The 20,399-nt window shown below is 40.3% G+C and overlaps 2 protein-coding genes across 2 annotated transcripts in view; one reads left to right on the top strand and one right to left on the bottom strand.

Annotated features, from left to right (window-relative positions):
- lrmda (leucine rich melanocyte differentiation associated) overlaps positions 1-9,611 on the bottom strand; it is a 205,809-nt gene extending 196,198 nt beyond the window's left edge. The window contains exons 1-2 of the mRNA XM_084948225.1: positions 9,352-9,611; positions 8,710-8,810 (exon numbers count right to left, since the gene is read on the bottom strand). Of these exons, the coding sequence (XP_084804351.1) occupies positions 8,710-8,810; positions 9,352-9,393 (143 nt within the window). The 5' untranslated portion in view covers positions 9,394-9,611. The remainder of the gene's footprint in view (positions 1-8,709; positions 8,811-9,351) is intronic.
- Positions 9,612-15,573: 5,962 nt separating this feature from the next.
- znf503 (zinc finger protein 503) lies at positions 15,574-19,382 on the top strand. The gene is made up of 2 exons (XM_084949186.1): positions 15,574-17,092; positions 17,458-19,382. The coding sequence occupies exons 1-2, from the start codon at positions 16,838-16,840 to the stop codon at positions 18,886-18,888; spliced, it is 1,686 nt and encodes a 561-aa protein (XP_084805312.1). The 5' UTR covers positions 15,574-16,837; the 3' UTR covers positions 18,889-19,382.
- The last annotated feature ends 1,017 nt before the right edge of the window (positions 19,383-20,399 follow it).

Genomic DNA, 20,399 nt, shown 5'->3' on the forward strand with positions numbered 1-20,399 from the left:
CTGACAACATTTAAACATTTATCACGCAGCCCTCTTAAAAAATCATCCCCTAAAATTCAAATCACGGCAAAAACTGCCATCATCCCCTAAAATCTTGGCATGGATACAGCCATGTATCTGTCTTCACTTTACACCCCTGGGCCTTCTAGGAAAGACTGTGGGAGATTGAAAGCCATGAAGCGACCAAAACTGCCTAGGCCATACCAAAGGAAGCTCCTTTGTTCATCATCCAAAACAGGCTCCAAACCGTTTTTCCCCCCCTTACTTTTTCTCTTTTTCACATCTGGGATTCAGCCAAGGGAAGTAGAAGTATGGCTCTGGCCCTGCTCTGCTTTAATATGTTCCATGCCTTCCAGTTGCTTACATCATCAATCTGGGAGATAGCTAAATGTGATGGGATGAACATAAACAGTGCCTGAGTTATGTCTTTAAAGAGACACAGGTCATGTCTCAAGTAGCGTGATTTTCCATTTTTTAGAAGAAAGCAAAGCACACATGGAGAGATCCTAACTGTTGGAGGCTATCCTAAATGAGTTGTACATGTGTTATGTACTATAAAACATATGTCACGGAGGGAGAAGACTCGAGAAAAGGAATCAGCTTTACATTATCAAAATTCCCCCGTATCATCAACTTCAAGCAGCGAGCTTGTTATTGACAGCCAAATGCCAGTCCTAATCATCTTCCTTTTAATGCTCGCTTAAAAATGCACACCCTCATGTCAAAACCTGAGTACGCATTAACTCTCCCCAAACGGTCTACTTACTAAACATGTCACTAATGAATTATACATCTGACTTTTTCCCTCTCTCATATTTACATGGTGTTTCGGCAGAATTTGTGTAGCAGTTGTAAAGTATTTAATAAGTGTTTAAATATGTAGGAGTCAAGATCTTAGCCAGTGCATGCACTTTACAGCGGATGTTTACACAATATCAAAAGACTCTGCTATGCCTATCAAAATGACTAAGACATATGGGTAGTTTGTTTTTCACTTGCCAAAGTAGAAAAGGGAGCATGTCCACTTGGGCCCCATCAGTTTAAATCATAAAGATCCATCACTTTGCACTCTGCTAAAACACTAAGGAAACATATTGTGGATTTTAAGACCCTTTTTATTCAGCCAGACTGTGTACTAAAACTAATTGGATTTCTGTCAATGGAAAAAATATATCCCATGGATAGCTTTGAACTCAATAGCTTTGACCATCCAACTTGCCACATGCCAAGCACCAGGGAGGAAAATTAAATCAGTGGTCAACATAAAATATTAAAATAGCATGGTATCGAATTTTTGAAAAATGATGTCAGGGTGGCTCATTATAGCCAGCAAGGCAGTGAATTAAGCTATATTTAGTGGGTGATAATTGAAATCATAGCTGTAGTCATTACCACTGACAGGTTTCTAAATAATACCCAATAAATCCCATCTTTTTAGTAAGTTCCCCGTGACAGCTGGCAGTGCTGAAAAATATAAAGTAAAGAAACAGAATATCTTTTCCTTTCTTTCCTCTCACCCTCCCTCCCTGCCCCCAACCCCAAGACTTCTCTCCCTCTCTCTCCTTCCCTCTTAGAGCCAATAAAATGTCAGCTTTTATACTCCTCCTCCAAAGTGTTGGCTAGATGTCAGCAGGCCCTTCTAAAGCCCTGCCACTGCAAGCTGAAGGCCTGTAAATCTCTGTGTCAGTGGCACGCCATCCGTCTTGGGATATACAATAAAAAATGTGACGCAGTCATAAAAGGAATGGCATCACTGCCCAGTGTATATAATGTGAACAAAAGGAACATAAAGATGTTCCCTTCAATTCAGAATCCTTAAGCACAAGATGGTTTTAGATAGAAGGAATGCACTGAAAGGCTGACACTGATGGTTCTGTCTGTCTTTTGTTGTGTTTTAACAATGAGATAAAGATTTACTGTATACTATATATCCTGTACCCAGGATAAAGGAACTGTCCAGCTGCAAGCTGATTGACTAGCTACTCAGCTGTGTTACACCAGAGCCACTGCAGCCCAGATCTTTTCTAGGCACTACCCGGCTGAGCTGTAAGTGATAACAAATGTCTGGATCAGTCAGATCAGACATTAAATGGTCTTTATCCTGCCAGCTCCCTAGTACAAAGTTTGTGTAATGTCAGTTGGAGCACATGTGATCATTGTCTGCAGAATTCACACTAAATAGCCGGGTGATATGCATCCTGTCGTCTGCACGCTCCACCTGGGAACCACCCCACACCTAAATCAATCGGGGTACTTTCGGTAGCAAGAACGCTACAACTTTGTTGTATACTACAGCAGAAGAAGGGCCAATACGGCCAGGAGCTAAGCCAGATTCTCCCGGGTGCAACGTGAGCAGAGCTGCATTTCCCTGTCGACACAGGAGGTGCAGCACTGAACTGCAGTTTGAAACCAACTTTGTTTTGCAGTACTGAAAGCGAGATAAAAAAAATTAGACACAAACTCATCCTAAGAGGATGTGTTTTTTTTTTCTTTTTTGTTTTGTTTTTGGAGGAAGGGGGATTTCTAATGAACTAGGAGGTTTGCCAGAGGTTTATCTCCATGGTAATGCTCACGACTTCCTCAAAAAATGGATGGCACCAAAACAAACCACAACAACTTTTCAAAAGCCAGCAGGAAGGATGACCTTTTATAAGGACTCCACAAAATATGAGAGAAGTACGTCACTCAAAGAATCCTGACATTTCAAGACATTTAAAAAAAAAAAAAAAAAAACAAATATGAAAAAGTGAGTTGTCCCACGATTGTCTCCAAAGAGCCAATCAGCAGTGCACTGTTGAGATGTGTGACAGTTATGAGTATGTTGAAGGAGTATATCTACTCTCTTTCAAAGTAAAGATGAAAGTCAGTGTAACTTTTTTCTTGACTTAAGTGTATCCAAAGTTTGAATTAGTATGGCATTTGTTCAGCGGTGTGTTGGTTTGAGCCAGGGACGATGATCATGTCACCACTGTGGATTGAGCCATCAGTGAAACCATAACGTTGTGTAATTTTCCTCATGCAAAGCATAACTTGCAGAGATAAAAGTTCTTTAAACCTTAATCATTTCAAATCTATCCAAAGGCATTATAATTAAGACCGTCCAAAACATAACCTCATGTAAAAGACTTAAGCGATCACGTACCAAACATATGACTTTGATAAAACTAATTGCCCATGACTTGTGTGCATTTCTCTACCCTGGCTTTCTGTTGGCATCATTTTAACTGTCCGTTAACAGAGAGAAAAGTGTTTGCAGCAATCACAACCTCAAATTGGTGAGATGGAGGAAAAAGACAAGCTATGTCATCCGGCAACTTTCCCAGGAGTAGTACATCATTTAAAAAAAATTCTAGTTTAAATTAGCACCAAAGAAGGATACAAAATATCAATGTCCTTCATATGAATAAGTTATTTCCTGCCAGACCGTGTCCCTTTCATCTATCCGGTTTAAATCTCTTTGCGCTGGGAGAGCTCTGCGTACTTTGTAATTTATGAGACATAGATCAGGTTATCCTAGAATATCGGCCTAAACAGGCCTGATGGATCAGATATGGAATATATTTCCTCAGCAGAACAGAGTACGCCACCACTATTACCAGGCACACACACACGCTGCTCCCAGTTAAGTGATTTGAGGACTTCATACTGCCAATGTTTCATATTCTCTTCTCCTAACTGACACTTTATCTGCATACCAGCATCTCTGCAGATTGAACACTTAGGCAAGACAATGACAGGCTCTCTTCCTGTTGTCACTTCTCATTCTGGGCCCAGTCTAATGCCTCTTACTGGGCTTCTGCCAATAACAGACCCCCTCATCCCTCCTCCCCAAACCATCAAACAACCAGAGTCTACCTATCGTGGATAGAAAAGGAACACTTGATGTCTGTGACACTCATTTGTCAATTAGAAGGCCCCTTCCAGTGTTGACATACAGCAACTTGAAAGACAGAGCGGTCCCTGTGATGAATTAAAAGAGACAGATGAGTGAGGCTTGAGCAGCGGAGTAATACCATAATGTTTCTTAGATATGAATATAAAACGACACAGTTGACAGGCCATACAAGGTTTTATTTCATTTCTCAGTGTACTAGGCCTCCCTACTTTGTCTTCTTTGTTCTCTTTTCATCAGACTACTTACATCTCATTTTGACAGCCGTGCGACATTTAGAGCACTTTCGTTTTAAAATGCAAGTTAGCATACTTGATTTGTCATTAAAATGCAAAACGCCTGCCATCACCAACATGGCCTGGGTGAGCACATACCCCCACAGACAGAGGCACACACATTGCATACATACACACACACACACACATACAGTAGATGTGTGTGCCTAAGTCCAATATGGTCTTCCTATTCTTGAGAGCAGGCTGAATTTCAACTTTGGTGGATTTTATGTAGCAGATCGACTCCTGACATTAGATTTTTAAGTATACCAGAGAGTAATGTCAGTGTTTCAGATCATAGAGTGGGTCACAAGGGATATGAGCCCATGTAGGTTAACGACTGAATTAAAGATCTTTGTGGTAAGAAAATTTAGAGGTGGAGTGCTTGACTTTTACCTGTAAATTAACGTCCTTGACATTCAATGCTTTGCCTAATAAGTTCAAACGATGCTGACTAACGCTTTCAGCAACAGGTTACATTCCTACATTGTTGCACAGATAGCAGTCATTAAGTTAGTGGCTAGGGGCTATGGCTAATAATAATATAACATTAATGTGGGAGCTAACATTATCACTCCTGCTGGTCTGTAACATTAACAGGCAGTGTAATTTTAACAGGATAACACAGCCATTTAATGTCTAAGTCCAAGATTAAGTCAAAGAAAAGTCTACCATGCTCTCACAGAAATAGTGAGAGCATATGTTACCAACTCTATTTGATCAGTAATGGAAATATGGTGCCAAGTCACCAAAAGCACATCTAAAAATGTTGTTTATGGTTTTTTTCCATTAACTAAGAGAATCCTAAAATATAACATTATATATTTGTAATTTTGTCCCTTTTTTATTGAGTATTTTCCTGAGTATCTGTGCCACATTTGAAATTCTGATATTGTGAAAACTGAGACCGACTGCAAGGAAAAATAGACATTGGTATCTTCTCATGCATGGAAAAATGTAAAAGTTACAGTTTTGTGTGACATTTACCAAATGTCTCTAGTATCTCCAACATTTAAAGGTATTTCAAAGAATCACTGTGATCGCACAACTTTAATCCCTCTTGTTTGGCAACTTTGCTTCAATTGTAATTTTCATAATACAAGAAATTATTACATTTTACAAGCTGGAATGCATTAAAGGATCTTCTCTCACCTAAACAACTGAAAAGTTTCTGCGCGCCCACCTTTATCTGGCATGTTTTACTTTACCTAAAAAGCAGATTTATATAACAAATCTTTTACAGTATTTGGATAAATTTACCAAATAAGAGGACATCAATCTTTTTTTCTTTTCCACTTGTCTCCATAATTTTCTTTGGAACAACTTTGATCTTTTGCTCATACCGAGGCTCACGCAAAGGATGCTTGCCTGTGGCTGGCTCGGAGCTCTGGATAGCTTTATCTACTTTGTTTTTGTTAGCTTCTTTAAAATGTTCAGCTAGGCAAAGTTGAGTGAAGCGTCTAATTAGGTTAGTTTTTACAATCTTTTTTGTACCTCACCCACAGTTTACTTTGGCGAACTTTGTGTCTTCACTCACAGTGAGGTGTTTCCAAGCTTATGATATTTAACTTGTCTGTGCCACCGTGCATGCATGAAACGGACCGGCTCATAATAGGATATAATGGAGGCTGAGTACCTGATCCAGGCTTAGAAGACTGAAAATGGACCAAATCAGTCAGTCGGTATATCTCTATACTTCGGTTTTAAAAAATATATATAACTAAATTGATAAAATAGGCTTACTGGAAAAAGTAGAGTTTTAAGATTTCACAACTGGCTGTTGATACCCAACTGGGATTTGTTTATCAGGATGGTTTGTCTGATTTCGGAAGACAAGTATCCCTGTTGTAATAGTGTTAGGATTCTTCCTGAGACTCAGAGACACATGTCCTCTTCAATCCTCGTGTGTCCAGGGTGATAACACTGCATGTAACAGTCACAGCAGGGAAATCGTGTCAACATAGCACATGCTCCTTCACAGCACTGTATACACAACTGACCTGGAACAAAGTGGACAACACAATACCAACCAAGCCCTTCCTGGGACAGAAATCTCACTGTGAGCCACAGTTCTCAACACATTGATGAGACAGGCTGACACTACAGCACACAGAGGGAGAGGTGTAGGTGTGACAGCCCACTACCATAATTTCATCCTGCCATTACCTGCCCAGCCACTCACAGTTATGCTCACAGAGACAGATGCGCAAACACTGCACGCAAGCAAACATCCACAAGCACACATACAAAATAACAAACACATGCGCTACACGCACACAAAACCACACAGGACTCAGTTAAAGCCAATGCCAGCACCTTGCTTCTCGTTGTGACTCATTGTCAGGTTGCTGGATGAGTGTTGTCAATTGAGCTGACAGAAATAAGCACATTAGCTACAACAAACTCTGGCAATGTCTCCCTCTAGATTTGAGTCAAGCAGCATGAAGAAGTGCACGATGCTGAAGGTAGTCCACTGAGTTTAACCAACATGTGCATTTGTTTACACCTGGTTTGCTTGAGCTGACATTGAAACAAGGTCACGGTGTCAATATTCACAAATGTCTCTGACGTATAAGAGCAGCAGAATTTTGAATGTTATCATTATGAGATAAATAACAGTGTTTACCTATCTGGTGTGCAGATTTCCTATATTATAAAGGTGAAAGTGTGCTTAGAAACTTTTACCAATAATATTGGTTATAACCTTATCAAATTATTCAATGCATTGTACAGCAGCACAAAATATGATGCATCAGTGGTTTATTGTTTCTTGTATATCAAAACTGGGGAATGGGAAACGAACAGTGGGTGCTACAACTTTGTCACATGTTGACGTGTTTATCCAGTTTCTAATGTGGTCATGTGTGTTTATGGTGATACCAGAAGGAACTAATACTAGCATGTTGGCAATGCTTTCATCTTTTAATGTTCTGTTATATTAATGTCATGTAATGTTGTTGGAATCAGCTTTAACACACTGTACAAACACTCATTTTCACAACAAGCACAAGAATGAACCAGAACCCAGAAATTGAGGAAAATAAAGCAGCTTTGAAAATAAAATCTAGCCAAATCTAAAGCTAAATCATTAGAATTAAGCATGGTATAACATCACTTTTTCCACTACCAAACCATCAATCAATATTGCACAGACATGAGCCCTAAATGGTTCAAGTATTGCTTAGCTTACTTCTGCACCACTTCTCTGTGCATACCACCCTTTGAAGTTTAGTAATGATATCTGACATCTGAGATTAGCTGAACTGAAAACCAATAATAAATTAGTCATTTCTGAGTCATAAATATTTCATTCTAAACATGAAGCTCTTAACGTGACAGCTTCAAGGGCAACTCACATAATGCCCGTCTTGATATCCCCAAAACCCACAGACATAAGAGTTGTTGCAGTCTCATGCCATAATGCTCCCTGTGAGAGATTACGTGCTTTCACTTCCTCTGAGGAAACGCCTAAAAACAATTGGTGTCAAACAGTGTATTCAGTACAATGCTTAGTCATGTGACAAGGTGTAATACTATATAGGACTTTTGCTAATTGTACTGGTTTAGGAACCTCACGTATGGTCATCTAATCAAAAAAATATTTATTGTAAGCAAAAAGGACACTTGGTATCATCTTGCCTACTGTTAGCTATTTGAAAACGTAAATGTTTCAAATTATCTGACTATATTTGAATGAAGAGCATGATAGGATACTGCTGGTCAAGGTAATGAGAATGCAGCTACAAATATTTGTTTTACCAGTTGCAGATGCTTAGACAAAACAAACAAAAGAAAAATGTGTGACAGGCTTCTGTATATCAGGCTTAGCCAAGGACCTAAAGATCTCTGTTTGCCCACCGTAGCAGATTTACAAGGACTGTGACTTACTCAACACCCTGTGTAAAGGTGAGCTCTGCACTGTGTGTGTAAATTCTGTGATAACAGGTCATGGGCTTCCAAGAAACTCATGTTGGCCCATTCAGATATTCCTGAACCTTAAAAAAGATTTTTCAATTGAGGGGTTTTGCACTATATAAATCCATTTAAACTCCAAATACCCACTACAGACAACTGCCTCGAGACAACAATTTCTAACCAGAAAAGGGCCCAACTGAGATGGCTTCATGGCCTGACAGTCATGAAAGGGCTTCAGAAACAAAAGCACCTTATAACCATCATCTCTTTTCTTTTACTTGCCACATCAACTATGCTAGTCCTGCTGTTGAAATGGCAGCCCCCTCTGAAGCGGCTGCCATGAGGTGCTCCTTCATGTCCTGACAGAGGAATCTTTTCTTCTATTTGCCCCTGAATTAGCATGTCACATTTATCGATGATGCCTTTTATCCCGCCCCAGCGTGGCACCAGCCCAGTTCTAACACTCATTCAGCTTTTTGATCTTCTGATGACACCGTGACCACCTGTAAACCCAGGGTACACATTCAGTTGCACCTGATGTGAAGACGCATGTCTCCCAGTAGCAGGCAGAGGAAGATGTAGGAAGATGTGCAGCTGATTACATGTTGTGCGCTTTGCTAATCTTACCTGAGCTGATTAAAACTCAGATCCAGCCTTCGTGCAAACTGGCCATAGGTCTCTCCAAGGAACTCTGGAATTTCCTTACAGTCGTGCCCAATGTATGAAATCTTTGAAAATTAAAAGAGAGAGACATATAAAGACTGCATCTCTGACAGAGGGAACAGACACATTTTTCATGATATCCCAACAACAACTTTTTAATTAAATCTGAATAACATACACAGCCTTATACTGCAACACTTGGCGAAACAGCTGGATAGGATGCCTCACTGTAAAGCCAGATGGTTTCTAAACTACACCTGTCTTTCTGTTAATGCGAAGGGATAACTAATCTTTTCCTCTGTATGCTTTTCACTTCTGCCCCTGTGAACTTACATTTCAACAAACCGCCTTGCGCTGGGTACACTTTATTACATTACTTATTACAGAGTTTATTTTTGTCAGTGAAGCTGTAAAAGAAGCGAAAGTCACATCTGTAATGCTAGCTTCAGCGTGTCACATGACTCCAGTGAAGTCGAGGAAACAAACACAGCAGCAGAACTTCGGCGCTAGTAAATTATTTAGAGTGGGGCTTAAATAAAAAAAAAGTGCCATATTACACAAGCAGGGGACAAAGTCTGAGAGAAACACTCTCCTAAGTAAACTTACCTGAGTCCCATTCAATGCGACCAGCGACTCGTTGTTTGCCATATCTTTCTCGCCCACTGCTTTTAGATCAACTATCCGAGTCACTGCACTTAAAAAAAATTTCCGCTTACGAAAGAAAGACGTTACGTTTTGGTTTACGTTAAGCGCTGGTGTTTGTGGGTGAAGACCGAGTGATTTCAAATTGACTTTACTGTTTCCGCGTGCCGTTTCAATCAGCTGACCTGCTGTTGTGCGGAAGCACGCGGTCGCTGTTGCTGATCAAACCTGAGTGCTGCTGACTGTTTTCCTAATGACAACATTAGATTCAGACTGGATGTGTGCACGCCTCTCGGCTTAAATACTGAGACATTGTGGAAAAAGAAGTCCAGGTAGGTAGAACACCTGGTCTCAGTAAACCATACGGGGGAGAGGGGGGCGTGGAGAGCCATACTGGTAATAAAACATACATATACACAAAAATAGAGATTAGATCAAACCTGAAGTAAAATCATTTTAATTGCCCATGTTAGTCTGAGAAGCTGCCTCTATTTTAACCAGAGCGTTATGGCGGTTCTTTACTGGGGGGTTACATCAAGTATGTAAGTATTTTGGATGTAAAGCTATAACATAGCAATCAACAATCAAGAACCTCATTTTGAGTCAGTTTTCCAAATGGCACTATCTATGGTAAGTCTTGACAACATCTTCTTCCCCTTTGACCACACAATTGGGCTCAGTGCTGCCCCCATCGCCCTTGACAAGTTTCTTATTTAAAGGGTAAGTTCACTCAACTTTTTCTTTTTTTTCTTTTTCTTTTTGCATAAATGATGCTATGTTTATCTCTGAGTTCAGTGTTTCTCATACGTTGGCTTTTTAAAAAAATATATATTAATAGATTCAAAATCAATTGTTATGTGACTGAAGTTCAGACGTTTAGGTTAAATTCAGAGTGTTTATTTAAAAAATAGGGTTTATAACCATTTTTTAACATATACCCCATTTACAGAGGCTCAAAAATAGTTAGACAAATTTATATAATTTCAAGCATGAGGCTTGTTTTTTAATACTTGGATGAACAGCAATGACTGGATAAAGTCTAGAACCCATTGGGATCTCTAAATCCTGTGTTTCCTCCCTTATGATGTTCTATCTGCCTACCGTTGCTGCTTGTTTGTGAGTCGTTCTGCATTCAGTTTTATTTTCAATAAATGAAAAAGCACGGACTCATGGGTTGAGATCAGGTTACTAACTTCACCACTGAAGAATATCCAATTTCTTTGAATGCTTTGAGACATTATCCATTTGCACTGTGAAGCACTGTCTGGTCAGTTTTGGAGCATTTGATTCAGTCTGAGCAGAGAGTGTAGTACCCTGTACACTTCATACAATTCATCCTGCTGCACCTATGAGCAGTCACTGCTGACCTGGTTTCACTAGCAGCCATATGTACCCATCCCATAACATTAGCTACATCCATGTTTGACAGATGATGTAGTATGCTTCTGAGCTTAAGACCTTTTTCTCCTACTACATACCTTTCCCTTTCCATCATTCCAATGCTAGCCAAGTTCATCTTGGTTTCATCTTGGAACTGTTTTCTGACAAAGTATAATCTGTCCTGCTTGTTATTGAGCATAATCAGTAGTTTGCGCCTTGTTCTGAATGTTCTGTATTTTCCATTCATGTTGGTATCTCAGTTTTGTGGACTTTGATAGTGATACAACTTTACTTAACTGATGAAAGAATGTGTGATTATCCACTTTCAGGTCTTTTGGTTTTGTTGAGCTGATCGGTCTTTCTTTTTAAGAATGTACCAGACTGTCAATTTTGCAGAGATTTAGATCTCTCAGATAGATTTATTTTGTTTTTCCAGTGATTACCAAAAGCTTGTTCCATATTTTAAAAGCTCTGTTCAGCCTTCATAATTACCCCTTTTGTTTCTTCCACTTGACAGTATGATGTGGTGTATAACATATTTGTCCTGCTAGTTATAAAACTAAACATGGTGTCAAAGGTCTGTGAAATTGCAACATTCTGTGATCATTTTGTCCAGACCACAGTACAAAAAACTGCAATAGTTTTCCTTTTAATATTAGAATGCACTGGTCTGTGTACAGAATGTTGCTGTGGAGCACCAAACCTAATATTACAGAAATATGTTCCAAGACCAAGATCTTTGAATTTTTCAGTTGTTTGAAATTTGATATATAAACACATGTATGGATACTGACTGTCTCATTACATAATGACAGACATTTGCACGAACGATCTGGGATTTACCTTTGACTTGAATGCACCTGAGCACAAAAGATAGTTTTGTGTCACTGCAATGAGGCTACAATTTGTGTGGGCTTACCAAACGTGGACAACAAAAACATTGCCTAAACTGATGAGTCTCAGTTTGAACAGCACAAAAGCACAGATCTATCCTGCCTTATGTCAACAGCTCAGTGTTGTAATGGTGTGAAGGATATTTTCTTGGTAGACTTTTGGCCCCTTGGTTACAATAGAGCATGATACACAGCCTGCCCAACTATTGTTGCTGACCTTCTCAATCTCTTTACGACTGCAGTGTATCCATCTTCTGAAGGCTGCTTCCAGGAGGATAACACACCCTGTCACAAAACTAAGATCATCTCAAACTGGTTTCTTGACAGTTCACTGTACATACGTGGCCTCCACAATCACCAGATCACAATCAAGTAGAGCAGCTTTGGGATGTGGTGGAAGGGCAGATTTGCATCATGAATATGCAGCTGACAAATATGCAGGAACTGTGTGATGCTTTCTATTTGGACCAGAATCCTTGAGCAGTGTTTCCATCGCCTATCCAAAAAAGAATTTAAGCAGTTCTGAAGAGAAAACAGGGTCTAACCATATACTAGCAAGATGTACCTAATAAATTATCTGATGTAGGTATCTTGTATATCTGTATAAAAGCTGCCAATAACTTTGTGCTATGCAATTAAGGTTTGTTTCTGACAAAATATTTACAACCACATATCTTTTATACTAGTTTTGAACCGTGCTAGTTTTGTCAAGCCACTGTTTCAGATGCAGTGTAGTCATGCATGCTCTTGTGGTCAAATATTATTTTCTGGATCATTTAAACGTGATTATTATGGATGGGATATTATATATATTCTAAATATATACTTACTTGTTATTAACAAAAACTATAAACTTTTCTTACAGGCTATCAGTCCTTAATTTTGTATGTGCAGTCAAAGACTGACGTTCCCACCACAGTGCTGTGTTTGTCCTGCTCTAGTTGAAGCTTTGGCAACAAGTAAGCTGACTGCTTTAATGAGGTATGTCGCAGTCCTGCTTACTTGTGGGTCACAGTGGTTCACTGTTTAGAGACATTAGAAAGTTTGTGAGCGCCATAGGCCTGCTGCTGTTCATTGCACATTGCTCAGCCAGATTGCCTGCTGCATGTTTTGTGACGTCACCTAAGACCTCCCACACGCGGAAAAGCTCACTCTCTCCCCGCCGCTCTCCCGGAGAGAGAGTGAGCGAGGGAGAGTCTGCATGGCTTCGGTCCTCGCTGTGTTCCTTGCTTCACTTCGACAGTGTATTGAGTGGTTGTGTTTGAGTAATTCCAAACAGGGTTTCTTTTAGACACAAGGACTACGTCTTAATGTCGTTACACTGTTGTTGTTGTGTTTTTTTTTTTTTTTAAATCGTTTTTACCTCTCTGACGTTTTACATCGGAGCTTAGTAGGCAATGATTCCAGGTAATGTCGTGTCACGGACTTTCCTGTAATCCTGTCCTTCCATGGAGTTTTAGAGGGGAAACAAATCTACTTCATGCATGTACTTTAATAGTTTTAATAGTCTGCTATCCTGGCCAGTCCACATCTTCTTTTATATTACTGCTACGCGGAGATTCTGTGCCTCTCTGTCGCTGTCTTTGTACACTTTAATTATTGCTAGAATATATTTATAAATAATAAACGGCAAACGGTCTAAAATGAAATTAATAACTTTATGGTAACGTCGTGAATAGCTCCCAAGCAGTTTGTATATAGGCCCAAAATAAAGTAGCGTTTACACCATAGCATTAAAAAAAACTGAAGGTACGCATTTAGGAAAGTTGTTTAATTATATATTTCATATTTAGTGTGGCTGCATAAATCAGCCCTAATAATGAAATGTGTTCTTCCTCGCTTCATCACAACAAGTCGGCCCAGCTCTGTAATCCTACAAGTCCAACATAAAGTATTTCCTCGCGAGATGTAAATGGTTGTATTTGCATGCGGAGTGATTCATAAACATGTCAGTGTTATGAAATATATGGGGGATATTAAAACTTTCTATTTAAATATCATGAATTATGGTCGCAAAAATGTGTTCCCATTTAAGAGGAATGCCGAGTATTTTGGTGTCTGGTGCAGAAGCCCATTCGTCATAGGGACAATAAAGAGGGTTTTCGCCTGACAGTGAAAATTTATGGTTGCCCTTCTTTGCCCTAATAACTCACATATTGTGTCACGGACTGACATCCCTTGCAGAAAATACCAAGCCTGTTATCAATCACACATCTTTGCATATTGTGAAACGTCCCCCCTCTTCTTTTCTGCAAGAAAGAAAAAAAAAAGAAGACTGAGAACATTCGTAGAAATAGAGATCCGCTTACTTGGACTTTTTCCCTTCCTCCCTCTCTTAGAAACACACATATTACGCTGAGAACAACATGTCTTATTTAGAAGTCGACATGTATTTATATTGCATGGGATATGTAGACAAGATAGAGAAGATAGTTATTAATTTCTTTATTAGTGCACCTTTTACAAAGTTGAAATCAGCTGTGGGCCTATAAGGTAAAAACTTTTTTCCTACCTGTCTTTTTTTTTTTTTTTTTTTAGTCTTTTGTAAGTTTGCTCTGTAAATGTTTTATTATATTCACTCCAAAATTTAACTAATTAAAAAAAATATGGGACTCGAAAAAAATATTTTTTTTATTTTGCATTTTTATTTTTCTCAAAAAAAAAAAAAAATACAATTCAGTAAAATAAATAAAATATTTTGCAGGCTTGACTGTCCACTCCAGGTTTTCTTGCTCTCCGTGTTGACCTGTCAAGCAGATTACCACAGAAAGAGATTAATGGCAGAGGCGGGTTGCAATAATAATCGTTTTGTTTGATGTGACAACTTTGATAGGCGTTGATTTACTTACAAACTGATAGGCTTTTAATTGAGCGCCTCCATCCCGATTTAGATGAAAGGAAAACCACATTGAAAAGCTGCCCGATTGCCCCGCAGCCTCAATACTGATTAGCCATCTCAGCGGTGAATAGTTCAAGGCATTTTAAACTTCTTTTCTCAACGGCCTGACAGACCATTTCTCTTCTTTTCTTTCTCCCGGTCCGCGTTTCTGCCCCTTAAAGAAAATAAATCATTTCCATTGTATGTAAATAAAATCGAGCTGACATCAATATAAACTGTCTGGATTTCTTTCTCTCTTTTTTTTCAGTCGTCTTTGTTGTTCTTGTTGCAGATGACAGTGTGCCCGAGGCAGATGACAGGTTTTAACAACACAATGGCAGATGCGTTTAGCCCCCCCTCCCTAAAAAAATGGACATGGTTCTGTTTTGAGAGACCGCAGTGTGTGACCGGGTTGTTACACATTTGAATTATTATTAAATCTTGTAAATAGTTAAACTGCGTCCATGCTATCCAAGAGAGAATAGAGGCTATAAATATAGATAGATAATGGGAATATGAATTCTACATCCCTGCACTGTTTATTTAACTTTCCGTTTTGTGTGTGTAATTTTTTTTTAAACCCAGGATTTTCTGTCCATTTGTTTACTTCGTGCATTTTCGATAGAGCACGTGTTTTTTTCTTTCTTTTTCCCCCTACGGCTCTTTCTTTGCTCCGTGATCCACCGATTATAGCAAAAAGCCGTTTAACACTATTAAAATCCAACAGCTTCTCCGTGGAAATCAAGAGCTGAACTGGAACTTATTAAAGTTTCATCGTGTATACCACCACCGATAAGTTTTACGAAGAACTCCAAAAGTTGCCGATTTTATTTAATAACTGGCTGATCGGATATGGAGTGAAATCAACGGCTTTGACTCTGATACCCTCCCACGTCAACGCAGGCTTGTTGGCTACCGTCGATGCATCTTAAAAATTAAACCTTGACACGAGAATCAATTTATTTCCTCTGAAATCTTGGGTGTCTCTTGCAGAATGTCTCCCTGTCTCTCCCTTTCTCTCCCCCCCCACTTGTTCTTTTCCCGCAGTCGCACTGGCATGTAATCAGCCACAATAGCTGACATAAATCAAGCAGTGGATTGACAGCCTCTGACAAATAACTGATTGATTGCGGTGGAGCAGAATTGACACTTGACGGAGGGGTGGAGATAGAAATAGAAGGGCGGTGTATATTATACTGAAAACATGTGACATTCACATCCCTCCATCACTACATTGGTCTATTCCTGTCAACGCTTGTCTGTTTAGGGAATTCGAGCTGAAGTTGTTGGTTTTATGGTTGCCGGTGGAAAGCAGTCCCAGTGGCGGACGGTCGTAAAATGCGGGAACTTTGTGCGTCTCTCAGGTTGCGAACAGTCGGAGGAAAACGAACAAAAACACTTGTTAATGTAACGACAGAATCAGATGTGATAATGATTTTATGATGGGCACTTTAAAAGCTTTTAATGAAGAAGAAAAATGTTAGAAATATATGAAATGGAATCATGGAAACCAATGAAGAATCATCCCTTCTGAAATCTAGATTAAAATCAATGTGTAGTGAACATTAAGTAAATAATTTAAATATCCACTGAAAACAGGACGGATAAACTGAGTCCCATTTATCCCCTCACCCCTGAACAAAACTTGAATATATCAAATATTAGATCAGATAAATGGATGATCCAGAGTAGAGCGACTATGTTTCATGATTGTTAAACATAATAAGCGTATGGATCGTTCTTTTATGGTGTTATTTACTCACTCTTCTGCACGCTGTTGTGTCCTTATCGCCACTATTTGTTTCTCTAACTTGTAAGCGTTCACATTAACCAATATATTTAACGCTATCTCCTCCCCCGAGCTGTCAAAATAGAGGCGCTTACAAAGAGGAGAACGTCACATCCCCTTGACCCTCCAATCACCTCAGGGTCCCATTTGATTGGAAGGCGGCAAAGGCTTTAATCTCGGACTAATTCAGCTGCTTTTGAAGTGAAAATTTCTACCAGTTCGTACTTCGGGAGTACAGAGCGAGGACCTGCACACAGACGCACACACAGGCGCAGCGCTCATGGTGCAAGACGCAGACACGGATCTGCGATAACCTCGCACCGTCTCCTTCCAGCTGCCGCGCCTTTTGCTCCGTTACTACCAGGATTACCGATTATTGAAGCGTTTTCCGATTCTTTTTCTCACCCCACCCCACGGCAGAGAGGCTCGGTGCTTTTTTTTCTCTCCACCCAAATCTTTCTTAATGAATCTGTGGAAAGCAGCGTCACTACATTTCTTGACAATTGGGACATGATCACATCGCCCTCGGCGTCTGCCTTAAAAAATAGTGATATTTGTGTAGCGTGGGAAAGCAGCAGTTCTCGGAATAGCGGCTCAGCGAACGTCAGCAAGCCTTTTCTCCACTCCGCACCTCCGTCTGATCCACTACGGCAAGCGAACCGTCTTCCCATCAAGGTCTTGAAAATGCTTACCGCACGGTCGGGACACATTTTGCACCCGGAGTATCTGCAGCCTTTGCCTTCGACCCCTGTCAGTCCTATAGAGGTAAGAACAGCGTGGATTGAATTTGTTTTTAGGGAATGCTGTTTCGTGTGAAAACGTCCTGGGAGTCTGTTCCTGTTATTCTCTGAAATCGCCTGTCCTGTTCCAAGTGTGACTCCAGCGTTTAAAGCGGTTATTTATATATAGATATGTATGTAACACATATGTGTTTGGTTTATTTTTTGGATTATTTTTAGTGTAGTTTTGTTCAAGAAAGACCTCTAAATAAATAATTACACCTATATATTCGCTTTAAAACACCAAGGAATATCCCGATTAAACGTTCGCCCCCTGGACTGTACTCAAAACAAAGCTGCAGATATGCGTATTAATAGTATTTATCAATCTTTTTATTTTCTTCTTTGCAGCTAGATGCCAAGAAAAGTCCGCTGGCTCTGCTGGCGCAGACCTGCTCTCAGATCGGCAAACCGGACCCGCCACCCTCCTCCAAATTATCCTCCGTAACCTCAAATGGATCTAGTGAGAAGGAATCTAAATCGGGCCCTTTGAAACTGAGTGACATTGGTGTGGATGACAAATCTAGCTTCAAACCTTATTCTAAACCTTCAGATAAGAAGGACTCGTCTTCGGGCGTTTCAGGCGGAGAGAAGTCTGGTTTCCGAGTGCCGAGCGCCACCTGCCAGCCGTTTACACCGCGGACAGGCAGCCCCAGCTCCAGCACTTCAGCCTCCCCTATGCCATCGGACGGGAAATGTGGGGAAAGGGATGAAAAGAAAGAGTCTGATTGTAATAAAAATGGCTCTACGGACGGCTCTGGCACCACTAGCCACAGCAGGATAAGCGTGAGTTGTGGTGGAATTAACGTGGAGGTGAACCAACACCAGGAGACGACGCCTGGCAGTAAAACCACCTCCTCCTCGGAGTCCTCATCTGTTACTTCTGTATCCTCCGCATCCGTTCTCGGGTCAGGACTTGTGGCGCCGGTTTCTCCTTACAAACCGGGACAGACAGTTTTTCCTTTGCCTCCTGCTGGTATGACATACCCAGGTAGCTTGGCTGGGGCCTATGCTGGCTATCCTCAGCACTTCCTGCCCCACGGAGGGAGCTTGGTAAACGCACAGCTGGCCAGTTCACTAGGCTGCAGTAAGGCTGGATCCAGCCCCTTGGCTGGGGCTTCTCCACCGTCCATCATGTCAGCCAGCCTGTGCAGAGACCCTTACTGCCTCAGTTACCACTGTGCCAGTCATTTAGCAGGCGCGGCCACCGCTTCCTGCACGCACGACTCTGCAGCTGCAGCTGCCGCGAACGCCCTCAAGTCCAGCTACCCACTAATGTACCCGTCACACCCCATACACGGCGTTCATTCCTCAGCGCCATCATTTAGCGGACACCCCCTGTACCCATACGGTTTCATGCTTCCCAACGACCCTCTCCCCCACGTTTGTAATTGGGTGTCGGCAAATGGACCGTGCGACAAGCGTTTCTCCACCTCGGAAGAGCTCCTGAATCACCTGAGGACACACACTGCTTTTACTGGGGCTGAAAAGTTGATATCCGGTTATCCCGGATCGTCTTCGCTGGCCAGTGCTGCAGCAGCAGCCATGGCCTGCCATATGCACATGCCACCGTCAGGAGCCCCCGGGAGTCCCGGGACTTTGGCTTTAAGGAGCCCGCATCATGCGTTAGGACTCAGCAGCCGCTATCATCCGTACTCCAAAAGCCCCCTGCCAACCCCCGGTGCCCCTGTTCCTGTCCCCGCGGCCACCGGCCCTTACTACTCCCCCTATGCACTGTACGGCCAGAGACTCACCACAGCATCAGCGCTTGGATATCAGTGAGAAGAAGAAAAAAAAAAGACTGAAAAGTTTATAGTACTAAGAATGCAAATATAAAGACTTTTATATTAAGTGCGCTAAACTTAAGGGCGGGATCCGTGGACTTCAACTGTATTTATTTATATGTCGGCTTAAAAGCAGGCGGTAATATCTGCAAATGGAAAAAAAAAATATTTGAGCAACTCAAAAAGTGCATTATGTTGAAGCTGAACTAGTTAAAGTGAAACACACACATACACACATATGTTAGAATACTAATTAAAGTAGGGGTCTTCATTTCGATGTTAATTTGGAATTGCTATGATTGTATTTGTTCTTATTTAATGTCTCATTGAGAAGCAGAAAAAAAAAATAATTTACATGCATGTTTGTTTCTTAAATTTCAGAAATTGTCCACATTTTAAATTGCCGTTATTTTTCAGGTGTTCACCATGGACAGAGAATTGGTATTTTTTTGTATGTATTCTGGAAAAAATAAGAAACAATTCTGTTCCATATCTCCGTGTGCCTCATTTTCTGACGAGAGTCAAATTTATTTTACACTGACATTTAAAAAAACAAAACAAAACATTGGCCTCTTAAATTTTTTTTAAATTGGGGTTAAGAAAGCCTGATTGGATCATTTAAGCCGACACTGGCCTATATTTTCCGGCTGTCATCGAAACAATTTAAATCGTGCAAAACAAATGTTTTCAGTTTTCTCACATGACTCATATAATCTTTCTTTTTTCTTTCTTCATTATAAACGAAACTTGGGAGCTTTGAACATCAAATTTTAGATGACTTGAAACTTGAATTAAAGTGGGAGTGTGTGTGAGTGTGTGTGTGTATGAGGGAGAGTAGAACCGGCTTTATACAGTAAATCATTCGAGATAAGTTGGGTTGCTTGTGAGTGAATTTTGTCAATACGTTGTTTGACTGGGGGTGACATGTTTTGTGGAGTTCGCTTGCGTAATGTGTGTGAAATACGCCCAAAATGCTCGATAAGGACAGCTGATTTTTCTACGGTTTATAAAAATCAAGAGCATGTGTGTTTTGAAATGCTAAATTAAAATAAATCTATATTAAAACAAAAATCAGTTTTACAACCTTAAAAAGAAAGACGGCAATTGAAGTGAATCAATCGCTGGGTTTCAAATTTAATGCACTATAAATTTTTGCAATCGTTGCCTCTTTAAAAAAAAACAATAAAAAGAAATGAAGTTCTAAGCACAGAGGGAGACTCTAAGAAGGTGACATTTAAACGTGGAGCCTATTAACTGGTGTATTTTTGACTGGATGACCATTGCTAGGAGGATATTATTTATTTTGCGTTTGATAATCTGACCCACCTTGTGCATCTATTGTATACGCCACTATATTTGTAATTAAAAATACTCTGACTTGTGCAAAGTTGTGGGGTTTTCATACAGATGCAAACACTCACAACCCGTGTCTTGGATCTGAGAAGGCCAGGCGCATAAACAAAATATTTAAAAATGTAACATTTCAAAAATATCATATATATATATATA

Source organism: Perissodus microlepis, chromosome 13 (genome assembly GCF_051167445.1).
Source record: "Perissodus microlepis isolate ML-2025 ecotype Zambia chromosome 13, ASM5116744v1, whole genome shotgun sequence".
NCBI lineage: Eukaryota > Metazoa > Chordata > Actinopteri > Cichliformes > Cichlidae > Perissodus > Perissodus microlepis.

Bases quoted from the DNA above. Each gene is read 5' to 3' on its own strand.
- znf503 (XM_084949186.1), top strand. From the start codon at position 16,838: ATGATCACATCGCCCTCGGCGTCTGCCTTAAAAAATAGTGATATTTGT. The intron at 17,093-17,457 runs GTAAGAACAGCG...TCTTCTTTGCAG, and splicing joins CCCCTGTCAGTCCTATAGAG to CTAGATGCCAAGAAAAGTCC.